The sequence below is a fragment of the Canis lupus genome, chromosome 12, assembly GCF_048164855.1.
Source record: "Canis lupus baileyi chromosome 12, mCanLup2.hap1, whole genome shotgun sequence".
NCBI lineage: Eukaryota > Metazoa > Chordata > Mammalia > Carnivora > Canidae > Canis > Canis lupus.
This window is the reverse complement of record NC_132849.1, coordinates 49,399,393-49,412,853: the sequence shown is the minus strand read 5'-3', so window position 1 is coordinate 49,412,853 and position 13,461 is coordinate 49,399,393. Positions and strand designations below refer to the sequence as shown.

The 13,461-nt window shown below is 43.2% G+C and overlaps 1 protein-coding gene across 1 annotated transcript in view; it reads left to right on the top strand.

Moving 5' to 3' along the window:
* Positions 1-13,461, top strand: part of LOC140600808 (uncharacterized) — a 69,078-nt gene that overhangs the window by 39,094 nt on the left and 16,523 nt on the right. The window contains exon 4 of the mRNA XM_072768941.1: positions 6,725-6,903. Within this exon, the coding sequence (XP_072625042.1) occupies positions 6,725-6,903 (179 nt within the window). The remainder of the gene's footprint in view (positions 1-6,724; positions 6,904-13,461) is intronic.

Below are 13,461 nucleotides of genomic sequence, written 5' to 3'. Positions count from 1 at the left end.
CTTCCAAGGAACCAATGTGTGCTGACAGGAGAGCCACCATTGGGTTGTCTGTCCCAACAGCCCACAGAGAAGAGGGTATAGCATCTATTTGCCTTTTCCCCCCCTTTCCCTGGTCCCATCCCAACATTGGAGGAGCTAGAGGAAGGTGGCAATGAGAATATCTGAAAGACTCTTTCTTTGATCTTAAATACTTCTAAAACACACTTTAACATATATTTCTTTTACTGTGAACCTGCATGTTTATATTTCTTGCCAATTTTATTGTTTATATTTTCTTATTGGCTTATGAGAGTAATTAATAATATATATTAATATAATTAGGACTTCCTTGTATGTGCATGTTTAAAGTTTTAGAACATATGCCCTTCAAAGATGCAAATACTACTCTTTGGGCATCAGTCCTGGGGGTCACTAGTGTCCCATGAATACTATTATTGCAGAACAAGCATGCAAACTGAGCAGTGGGTTGAGAACAAATGGAGGTTAAATGGGGACCACCACCAAGTGGCTAATTAAAGGTCTCATGAATATTTACTTATGCCTCATGAAAACTTGATGGCTCATATGCCTCATGAATATTTAGTGCCGACTTGGGCCTTCCATCCATTCCAATCTGTTTTTAGCACATGTATGTTCTCCTCCTCCTCCTCCTTCTCCTCCTGCTCCTCCTCCTCCTGCTCCTCCTCCTCCTCCTTCTTCTTCTTCTTCTTCTTTTGCAAAATGTTTCTCACATGATATCTATCTCTATACTTGGCTTCATTTATACTCATTTATTTGTTTCTCTAATTTTTTGATTGTAGAATTGAATATTCTTTTAAAAAAAATCACAAACATCTGTTTCCCCAGTGCAGTTTGCAAAAACTGGAGAGATGATGAAGGAAGCATACAAGGCACAATTAAGTCTCCCCTCACAAGCTGAAGTATCCCTCCCAATCTTCACTAGGTTTGGGTCCCAGAGAGCATGGCATGGGAAACCAGTCACATTCCTTCCCATCAAGGCTGTGTGAAGTCCACATGTCCAAGTGTAAGGAGAGCTTGCATGTTCTGACAGCAAGATGGGGGCTTCTTGGAGGCCATTGCAGGGCCACGGAAAGTGTGAGTGTTCAGGATTTGTAGTATATTTGTGAATGGCACTGGATTATTACTGCATATACCTGCACTCTTGAGGTGGTACAGGGGTGAATGGTGGCACCTGTGCTCTTATGGGTTAATTCCATACAAAGCAAAAGTTGAGATCCAAACTGAAAACATAAATAAATCCCATCTTCCAACATTTGTGACATCCCATATAATGAATGGACAAAAGTGAAAACTTAAATTACTCTCATAAAATGAAAATAGTTATGGAAATAAACTTTCTCCCTCACATTTAATAGGAATCATTAGGCTTTTATTTTACATGGGAAAGGGGGATCAAAGGCATTAAAGACCCATTATTTAAAGTAAAAACAATGTTTTATTGGGTTTTCATGAATTAAAATAGATCAAGGTCTTTTCAAAGTTCAGAAACAAAAGTGAATAAAGTTAGGAAAAGGATGTAGCATGGAAGGAAAGAAAGCTAAACTACTAGAAGTTCTATATTTAAAATAAGTGTTCCTTGCCCCTCCTCCAATTCTTGTGTTTGATAGAAAAACAGAGATAAATCGTTTTCATTAGCTAAGCATATTCTAATGTTCTGTTAGCTAAATGGAAATCTTATTATAGTCCCTGGTGGAATAATTTAAGCTAGTATTCTTTATGTGGCTCTGCATATAAATATCTAACTTCAGAGTTTTAACCAAGATCCAAATCAAACAAAATTAGTTAATTTCATCTTTCAGTAAGACATTGTTCAACTAACACACAGGTGTACTCTTTGGAAAGAAGCCAGTTAGAAAATACTTGAAATTGACTACAGAGAAATTGCTAGAATTTACTAAAGACCATAGGTTACAGTTTTAATTACTTAAAGAGCAATTTATTCAAATAGCCAGGAGGGGTTTTAATCTCAGCTGAAAATGTTTGGGTAGGTTCCATTTTAGTTTTACCTTATTCTAGAATCTAAATCTTGTGGTTTTTTTCCTCCCCAAAGTACCATATTGCTTTTTGGGTCATGCCAATAAATACAAAGTTCTTATTAGTTGAAATATAGGCAAACAAGAAATACTCACTCACTGTCCAGATACTCTTGATTCACATGTCTAAAGTGCTTAGGATGAATGATACCCATGCCCCTTTGTTCTGCAAATAGAGCCTAAAATCTCCAAAGATTAGATTTTCTTGCAGTGCTTCCAATAATAATACTTGATTACACAAGAAACTGATGTAATAATAGTTTCAGATAATAATAATGCTTAGCTCTTAAGCATTTGTCATCTTCAAAGTGTTTTAACTATTTAATCCTCAGAAAACCCCTGTAAAGTGAGGAAATCATCCAGTAGTACGTTATTCTCACTTCATAGTCTCGAACTCAAACCACTGAAGCGTGTTTGCCTCCTTTTGTATCACTTTGATCCAGGTGGGGTAGATGAATTGTGAAAAAACTTTGCCTTCACCATTTCATTTTGTTTCCCATAAGACGTAAAGCTGGCAAAAGGCTGCAGTTCTTGCTTTTATTATTATTTTTTACATCATAAGCATTAGTTCAATTATCTTAATGTCACAAAAGTAACTGGTGAATACCTTCTGTGGTACAGGTGAGACACAACTCCAAGCCCTCTGTCTTACTAGATTTGGAAATGTTCTTACTAGCTGTTAGAGAAAGTCACTTTGCTTGAAAGATAGTCTAGAAATAAGAGGAACTTGGAAGACTGAAAAGCATTTAAACCTTATCCAGATAAAAGGTTTGGAATTTTAAACAAAATTATCCAGATTTAAGAGGAGAACACTTAAATATTTTTAATAAAATTGAGTGATTACTTGATTTTTAACATCAATTTGAAAAAACAATTATAGAATGCAATCATTGCTTCTAAAACCTGCTACTCTTCAATCTGAGTTTAAATCTCTACTTGAGGTTTGTTTTAGAGAATTCCAAGGAATAGTTACTGTATCAGTCAGGATAGGATAAGTTATATTGGGGTAACAAATTAATTGCAGCATCCTAGTGGCTTAACACAACAAGGGTTTACCCCTCATACTATCTGTTCATTGTGAGTCAGCCAAAGGATTGGGTAGGAGAAGAGGCTTTGCTCTGGGATCCAGCTAATGGATGTTCCACCGTCTGGTTGCTACACCAATGTGGAACACACCTCATTTGCCAATGCAGAAGAAGAAAGAAGCATAGAGAATTCACATTTGCTCTTCAATGAATGAATCTGAAAGTGACAAGTCTCATTTCTGACCAGATTCCATTGACGAGATAGGCTAGAAGGAGAGCAAATGAACCTCATGGTGAGCATTATTGCCTCTGCTACAGTTACTATGTGATCTCTACAATACCTTATGCATATATAATATGTTGTATGGATATGTATATACATCAGAATTCATGTACATAAACATATTCTGTATATTAGAATATTTTATATATACATAGTGTACATTACATGTATATTCATCTTATTTTACTTCTATTTGCTATGAAAAATTGAATGACAAGTAAAAATGTGTACTTCCCTTCTAATTTCTATTCCATTTTGGAAGAGCAACCATTTGTCCCAGTAGAAAATACAAAGAACAGTAAAGAACTGATTCTAACGTCTGTGTTGTGAAACATCCAACATTGTAAGCCTATTGAATGAAGAGCTTCTCCTGTAAGTTCTTTATATGTTCAACCAAAACCCACATAGCATACTACACCACTGAAATAGTTTTGACTATGGAGTTTAAGTGACAGCGATGCTAGAGGACAAAGGATAATGTGGTGTGTCCTAACCATTCACCACATCCAGTTGAGAGATAAGCCAGGATTTGTTAATACTCTGGCTTCGGCATGCCATTTGCAAGCTCAGAGTCCAATATCAAAGGGATAGTGGGCTAAAACAATAATAAACATTAGTTAATGGTGGTGGGGGCTGGGAATAGCAGGATCTATTTTCTGGCCACTTGAAGGTTGGTTAAACCACTGTAAGGGAGCATGGCTTAACATCTCTACATGTTAACTGGACTTTGCTTGGTTGTTAAGTTCACTCTAATTTTTGAGGTGTCTTGGATATTTTGCTCCAGGAAATTTAATGAAATGGAAGAAACCCAGATGGATAAGTAGAATGACCACATTTAGGAAGGGCTTACTCGGGATCCCTGGGTGGCGCAGCGGTTTGGCTCCTGCCTTTGGCCCAGGGCGCGATCCTGGAGACCCGGGATCGAATCCCACGTCGGGCTCCCAGTGCATGGAGCCTGCTTCTCCCTCTGCCTGTGTCTCTGCCTCTCTCTCTCTCTCTCTGTGTGACTATCATAAATAAATAAATAAATAAATTTAAAAAAAAAAAAAAGGAAGGGCTTACTCTATGCAGGTATATTACTAGGTGTTTATAACATTATCTTAGTTAATGTAGATCACACAATGACTATTTGAGGTAGATAATAAATCCATTTTACTGATGAAGAGATGAAGATCCAGACAATGAAATAAACTTGCCTGAAGTCATAAGGCTGTAAATTACAGAAATATGACATGAATCCACACACATTTGTGAGCTGACTGGATGAGGGTTGTCTGGTCTGATATGTGGGGGTCTGATTAGACCTGAAGCCATCCTCACCCCTTCTCAGGGTCACTTATCTTCTACAAGTGCACACGCTCAAGGAAGCCTGGACAACCCTCCTCGGTCACAGCCTTTGAAAATAGGCTTAGTTCTCAGAGAAGCCAGAGAAAACCCAGGTTGGAGGCTAGCTATTCTCTGAAAGCATATCTCTTGTGCATTAGTCACTTCTTCATTCTTGGCGTCTTTACGTAACTTCTCTGCAGTTTTAATATCTTGCTGGTATTTTTTGCTTCTGTTTGCCACTCCTTCCTTCTGGTCTTACACTTCATGCCTTCCATAAGTGAGCTGTTCCTCTGATTCTCAAACCTGCTTTTCCTGTAAGAGACCAATTTCTAGTCCTTTTGGATATGTTGCAATGACGTGCAGCTACTCCCAGCACGGGGCTAGACTTTTCTCCAGCTTCCCCAGCTTTGTCCATTCCCCTTCCCACTATATCAGCTGGAGCACCCAGGAGGCCCATGACTTCTCTGAAAACAGTGTCCTCGGGCCTCTGGATTCTGCCTGGATTTTCCTTCTAGGAAAGAAGAACAAAAATTGACTGCAGCGGGCAAAGATCTATCTATAGCCCAATGGGGACTGATTTTTGACATGTTCTGGGATCCTTGCTCCAGGGACACTTATCACAGCCTCTAGAAAGCCCAAGCTGAAAGCAGTCTCAAAGTGTTCTTTGGCATCTTGCTATGACATCGAAGGATTTTTGTGCACAAGAAGTTTGGGAAGTCTTTGAATGTGGTAGTCAGGGCTCCATCCTGTCCTGAGCTACCTGTCCGCCACTCCACCACCACACACCCTTTGCTCTCTGCCTATCAGACAGAGATCTGAAACTCATTCCCAGTATAAGAACCATCTCTAAAGGGCACTCAGAGTCAAATCTCTTTTGAGGTCTTGTGTTTTAAGCAGGTGCATGTGAGAAATCCAATAAATGTATTTTATTGAACCAGTGAACATTTCTCACAAGGAATAGTTTTGCAAAGAAGGACTTTCAGTTAGGAAAACTTGACTGGGCCTCTGAGAGCAAGTGGCTAAGAACGGGGAGCAGGAGTGTCCATACTTACTCAGTGCCAGAGCTTCAGCCACAAGGTGCATGGGATCTGCCAGTGAGCCTCAGGGATGATGCCATGATTCCCTGAAAAGAAGCTCTGGAATGGGGTGTTTATGCTCCTTTTCCCAGGGGCTTACTCCTTCAGTTGAACCCAGACCATGATGGTGGCTCTTTCTCACTTGGCTTTCTTACCCCTTTGCTCCTCTCTTGGGATAGCACAGATGTCTGCCATCTGAAGAACTGAGGTGACTGTGAGCCAGACACAGACTTCAGCCCAACACTAGCCCACTGTGCCCTCCCTCAGTGCACACCCCTTATTTTTTGGGTTTTCTGCCCCTCAGAGTCCTGCAAAAGGTCTGGGATTTGAGATGTGTCCAGACACTGAGAAGCAGAAGTTAGGATCCCATAGCTGCAGGTCTGAGGAGCTTTAATTAGAGGCTTCTCCAGACCACCCGCCTGCCGGCCTCTCTAAGGCCCTGCCGTCTGCATCCCAGAAGGGTCCTCGCCGCTGTGGGTGGCAAACCACAGCAGGACGCCTGAAGGTAGTCAAGTGGGCCTGAGGAGGCCCTCAGACCTCAGCTGTTTTTAATTCCATAAAACTGAAACTTAATATATGAGGCAGGCAAGATAAAAAAAAATGCTTTTGTGCCGCATCGGTGTTCCACATTGGCCTTCAAATCCCATTGGGTCGAATTCAACTATAATAATGACGATGATGGTAACAGTACTAACAGCAATCACAGAAACCATGTGATGATAAAAGAGAAAAGCAGGAACCAAAGGGGGGGATCCTGACACTGGTCTGGCACTGCCTGGTGTGTGTTGTCCTGGCTGATTAAACAGGAAGCCCAACTGATAGAGCCCAGTAACCGCAGGTCCTCCTGGTCCCAGCAGCTCTGTTGGAGGTGTTGCCAACCTGGGGTCATCCTCAGGCCTGTGTCTGGTTGCCCAAAGCTGACTGGGGGGTCCAGTCAGAATTCTCTTGGCTTCTCCTCAGCTGTGGTGGCCTGACATCCTGACCTCTGGGCCCAGGAACACCTATCTAGATGTCCTCCTGAAGATACCTGAACAGCTGGAATCAAGACAAGAGCAAGTGACCAAGAGTAGAAGACTCATCACCTTTTGTTACTTGATTAACTTGGTACGAAAACTAGGGAACCTTTTGCATGTCTCCAGGTGAGCACCTTCTCCAGCTCTACCACACTGGTCTCTTGCTTTCCACCACAGCACACATGGGCTGCCTCACTGTGGCCCTCTGAGGGGCTTGACTTTACTCTGACCTCCTTCCACTCTGGCTCTGTAGGAAGAGCCAGTCCTCTTCCTTTCCAAGACCAGTCACTCTCCTTTGCCCTTGACTTCATTTTCCTCCTCTGTCCTTCTTTTGGACCATCAAGTCTTCTGTCATGTATTATTAGCAGCTTATTCTGCTTGGCCTGTGAACATACTCAAGTCACTCCTATCTTAAAACAAAGCAGAAATTCATGCCTCTTCCACCTCCATTTTTCCTTCTTTCCTTGTTTCGTCTGCACACACAGCCCCACCCTGCCCACCTATGGTGTTTAATTCTTTGTGTGTGTGGCAAAATATATATGACATACGAGGCACCATTTTGACCCCTTCAAGTTTTGTAAGTCTATAATTCAAGGGCATTAAGTACCCTGTCATTGTCCACTCTGTTGCTATCTACATCATTGCACTGAAACTGCTCTTACTGAGCTCATGAACAGCCTCCTGATTACTGACTCCAGTGGATACTCATTCAGGTCTTGTCTCACTGGCCTCCTTGGGGTCACATGTCACACACCTGGCATCAGTGCATTGTTTCAGAATGACTGCTGGCTTGCACCCATCTCATTACCTCCAACTTGCTGGCTGTACCACTATCCACGGTAGGATCCTTTTGCTCTGCCTTGGATTCTGCAGCTCCTTGGGAACCCATCTGCAGCTCTCTGTTTTTTCTACCACGTGTGAATTATCTCTTGGTGCTTTGGCCAGGTCCCTCCAAATGAAGGGCATAATGGGCATATTACAGCTGAGAGAGGCTCCAGAGAGTATTATGCAATTAATTCCACCCCAAAGGATCTTCTCCAGTATCCCGATAGTTGCAGGTGACTGAAGTGTGTCTGGTTGGTAGAGGAACCGGACATATTGGGAGTTTTGGTGACGGATGGCATAGACTACAGATAAGTTAATTTTGTAGTTCTTAAGAGCAAAGAAGAAATCCCCAATCAACTATAGGTAAAACATATGGCCTACATATGTAGGAAAATAATATTGTCCTTCTATCTTTGAACCATCTCCCTGATTCCTGTATGGAGAGCCTTAGTTCTCCAGCTACTTTGTAACCTGCTGTTTTAGAAATCAGGAGGATAGAATCACTGTGTTCAGGGAAGTGTAGTGTGAAAGTGGAGGCTTTCAGCACCCCAGCAGAGGGGAAAGAGGCCTAAGGACAAGCATGGGCAGGAATAAGAACTGAGGAAAGGCTGTCAGGGACCGTCTTGCTTCTTTTCTAAATTGAGGAATACCTGATATTAACCCAGTCATCAGCGACTGAGAATACACAGGCCCTGTCACAGGGTGTGTGCTTGGGGATCTTTGTACAATGAGATAGGCCTAAAAGAGTCCTCCCCTGGGATTGGCTGGCTCAGGGCCTGCTGATTGCAGGGCCAGCATCAACTTGCTAACACCAGAGCACTGTGGCTGTAATCAGCCAGCCTGGTAATAACTGTCAGCATCTTAGGGAAGGATTTGGGGGGTTTTAGTATCCTTATCATTATAAACTGTTACATGACCAGGTCCTATGCAGAATAGGAAAATCAAAACTCCTAGGAATGATGATGCTCTGGATAGCTCCTGCTCGTCTTCTAAGACTCAGCATACATGTCCCTTCTCTATGAGGCCTTCCTGTCCCTGACAGAGTGAATTTCACAATGCCTCTTCCATGCCCTCTTGTATGCCCTTCTGCCATATAATTTCTTTGCATGTGCCATAATCATGTGTTCATCTCTGTCTCAGCCGTTGGACTGTATGCTCCCAGAGGGTAGTATATCTATTTCTGATGCTTACCATTATTCATGGCATACAGAAAGCCCTCAGGTAATTTTGGATAAACAAATGAATGAGTGATGAATGAATGAGTGCAGATTTGAAGTGACTGGTTTTCAGGGCCACACTGGGAAATCACTCCCTAACAATGGACACATATTGTTGGGTGTGTGTGAAGCCTTAGATGGTTAATAATGAAGCATCAGGAGCAGGTCCACTAAGAGAGGTATGGGAATTATGTAACCAAGGGCCTCGGAGAAGGAGCACATGTTAGTTTGTTCATTAAATGTTCCATATGAAATATCAGGATGACATAAAATACTGGGCTCTCCCTGGGTGTGAAACTCTTTCCAGTGTATGACCTCAACACACCTAAGCATTGAGCTGGAGAGGCAAACTTGTGCTTGGTTTGTTTGTTTGTTTGTTTGTTTTTCTGTTATTCTGAACACGTTTACTACTCCCCCTACCACCTCCTCAAGAGATTGACTTAGGAGAATGTCTTTGATAAAAGCATCCTTATAACCTAATGAAGTCACTTCAATGTAACATCCTCTCCATCATACCAAAGGGTGGAGGTGTTGGCTCAGGGATGGAGCAAACATTAGATCTATCAATTATTATCACACCAGTTGTTTTATTTTTTATTTTATTTTATTTTTTATTTATTTTAAATAAATAAAAGGGTGTTTAAAAAAAAACCCTTTCCCCAACTCTGTGACAACAGGCAAATTGGACCATTATTATTATTTTTTCTTCTTCTTCTTCTTCTTCTTCTTCTTCTTCTTCTTCTTCTTTCTTCTTTCTTCTTCTTCTTCTTTTTAAAGATTTTGTTTATTTATTCATGAGAGACACAGAAAGAGGCAGAGACCCAGGCAGAGGGAGAAGTAGATTCCCCATGGAAAGCCCGATGTGGGACTCGATCCTAGAACCTGGGAATCACGACCTGAGCCAAAGAGAGACACTCCCCCACTGAGCCACCCAGGTGCTCAGAAGTTGGACCATTTCTACATAAAAGAAGGAGGCCCCAGCAAAGGGAAGAAGGCATTCAAGTTCTGTGAGTGCCAAGGCAGAATGAGAAAAGGATCAATGGGGATGTTAAAGGATCAATCTACTGATGTGAAACCCTATCAACCTGGCTCTGAGAGCTGAAGATTTTTCTGGAGTAGGCGAAGGAAGTAGGGCCTGCCTCTCTCAAGCCTGGTGGGCTGCTTAGCACCCCAAGTTGGGTGATCTTCCCAAGTTGGGTGATCTTCCCAAGTTGGAAGATCTGGGGCTGAGACATCCTCACCACTTTTGCATTATTTCATTAGGCTGTTGACAAATAAGCACATGGAAACAATCCATCGCTGGGCACTGATTACATTTTCCTTCAGAGCCATGTGTCTTCTGTGAAAAATTATCTTAATCCCCCATTGACATCGGACCCACCCTCACATTTTCCAAAATTTCTTAGTCATGCTTTTCAAAGGGTTTGATTGCTGTCCCTTTGTACATGATTTTGCGCATGGTGTTTGCCTCTCTCTTCTCTTCTGACCTGGAGTAACTTGAGGCCAGATGACAGCTGAGCTGACGCCCCCTCCCCTCACATCATCATCCTTATGCTAGATGCTGCACACTCTGTGGTGGCCCATGAGTAACCCCACCATCCGGGACCTTTCTGCAGAGCCAGAGTAAGTTCTTCCTTCTTGCTTATGTGTGATCTCAGTCAGATCATAAACACTCTGGAATTCCGTATATCCCACCCTCCCTAACACTCTGTTGGCTTTTCATTCATTAATTGACAAATAGCAGCCCCAATAGTATAGAACGAACTAATTTTTCTTGTGTGGATTTAGAATGGTACCAGTTACTACCATACTTAGGAAAGTGGGTAAATAGTCACAGTAATTTTTCACATCCTGTGGTCCCAATGATACTGGAAAGTTCTTTAGTGGAACAATTCACATCCATGGTGCAGACAGCAGCCTAGAATCAGGTGAACTTGGCAACTTGCTCAGCAATTTTCCACTGGGTCATTGTGAGTGAGGGCAGGAGGTTCCTTGGAGGTTTATCGTTCCATATGTGTTTATGCAGGCTTTACTTCGAGAGAGCATATCTCCTCAACCTGACAGTCTGTTTATGCACAGGCCTCCTGATACACCATGCACTAGTGAAAATGTCCAATGTGGAAAGTATTATAACAGCTATGCAACCACCTTTGATTAGAAGCAGCTTTTGCATCAGATATGATCGGGGATACCAGAAAATCGGGCTTGTGCGGGGTGGGGGGTGGCTTAATGACTTTAGTCTTTGCTCTGCTCTTGTTTATCGTTTTGTAACCTTGGGAGGTGATTTCTTAAGTTCTGTGTTCCCTACAGAGTGTCCTGTGGCGTTGACATTGAGGAGCACAGATATATAACACATGAAAACCATTTATAGTAGCAAGGAAGCTTTTGAGGGTAGAACGTTTTGAATGTTCCATTCCCAAGCTTTGGCTCATTACCTGAGAGGTGGAGACCTCTTTCACAAAAACAACAGACCAAAGTGAACCCAGTACTCAGACAGCTAATGTCTGATGACCTTGGCGTTTGGTGTTTTGAGTTTCTTAACTACCCATGATTATTGGGTATGGAGCCATGCCCTCCTGCAGGTTCCCTTGAAATCTTATCTAAAATACAACATGGTTTTGTAATGAAAAGTAGCCAGTTCCCACTCAGAGTCATGCAGTTGGTGCAAGGCATAAAAATACATGGCCGGTGGGTGGGGGGGAGGGTATGGGAAGGAGGGGTTTGTGGGGCTGGAATGCAGCCCTTCTCTGCTTCTCAGGCCTTGTTCTCTGGTCCTGGGCTGTCAGCCCAGAGGATGAAGCACCTTTTCGTAACTCGCCATCTCAGAGGGACACCCTTTTGCCCAGAAATGCTGCCAAGCTCAGTACCATCCTGGTGTTTCCTTGACCTCTGCCTTGGGTGACTCTCAGGCTTCTCTCCTGCCAAGGAAAGACCAGGGGTGGAGGAACTTCTTCTTTCATGCCATTTCCCATGAGAGCTTGATCTCCTCTATTTATTTCCAGCTTCTTCAGTGATACTCCTGAGTATCAGTGAACACCAAGGATTTTCTTCCATATCCACATCCTATAGGATTGGGATGCATAGCATGGCAACATTTTGTGACATTAACTTCTGTGCTGTTCTTTTCTCCCTGTAGTTAATTACTTTGCCCTTCCCTCTCCACTCAGCCAGTTTAAACAACTAAGCTGTTTTGTGCTCAGTCCCTAGGAAAGGGAAGGGAAAAGTAGGATCAGAGACAACGAAGGGTTGTCTTGAAATATGTTTCCAGAAGCTGATACTCTTAAGGGAGAAGTGAGGACTCCGTGTTAAGACAAGATGGGATAGACATCGTGAATAAGAGCAAAGATGCCCACTCTTGCTGTCTTTAGGAAGGGCCGTCCTGGCAGAAGGAGGGTTGGTAGAGAGCTCTGTGGTCTACCTGTTGGCAAGGCCGTCTGGGGAGATTCTATGGCCCCAAGATGGCATAAAGTGAGTCCTGTGCTTTCATGGGCAGCACAGGAAAGCGAAAGGAATCGTCAGATCTAAAGGGATTTCTGCCTGGAATGAGGGATGTCCTGCTGAGAACTGAAAAGTGTGGACTGGAAATGATGAGCAGGAAGAAAGATGTCTTCAGAGACTCCATGAGACCTCCCACCCAGTCCCTTAGCACCATGTGAGCTTCCAGAACACAGACAGTCCCAGGGAAAACAGACATGCTTGAGATTAAGCTCCTGCCACCCCAGTGCAGTGGGGCTCACGATATAACATGAAGTTATAGAAAAACAGGTGAAATGCACACCTGAATGGTGAGCAGGGATCCAAACCTGCTGTAGGATCTGCAGAAATCAGACCTTTCACCACTTTCCCTTTCTGCCTCACTCTACCCACGCGTCTACTCATGCTTCTGTAATTTTGTCCAGCACCCACGTTCTGGGGAGGAAACCAGCTAGGGCTGTGGGGCTACTGGGGTGGGGGCTGGGGTGAGAGGCTGGGCCCAGGTGCTAGTGGGTGTAATGCTAGTATGAGGAAAGCTTCTGAGAGTGTCTGCTCACTTGTCCTCTCATGCTCCCTCACCCTGTGGCCAGAGCGAGGTGCCAGCTCAGGTTTTAACATTAAGCCAGGAGTTCTCCCACTCCTGCTCTGTTAGAGTCTCCTGAGAGTCTAGTCCTCTCTTCAGAGTCTGAGGGAAAAGGTGTTTTGCTACCTGGGTTCCAGCTCCACCCCTCTGACTTCTGAAAGAAGCAGGTGTATTCTGGGCTGGAGGCAGGCCATGAACATCCTGGTCCTGGCTCTGGCAGGACATGAAGTGGGACCATAGCCCTTGTCCAACTTCTCCAAGTTTCCAGTTCCTCCCTGGGAAATGAGGAGACTGGACTAGAATGATCTATATGGTTCTTCTAGCTCTTCAATATTTGTAAGTATGACAGTCTCTGACATTTCCTTTCCCTGATTTGAGGCAGCAGTTTAGTTCTTTCAAAAACCTAGGCTGATGCAGTTGGTTAAGCATCGACTCTTGATTTCAGCTCAGGTCATGATCTCAGAGTCCAGAGATGGAGCTTGGGGTTGGGCTCTGTGTTCTGCAGGGAGTCTACTTAAGATTCTCTCTTTCCCTTTGCCCCTCCCCTGTCTCCTCTATTCTCTGTCTCTCTCAAAACCAAATCAA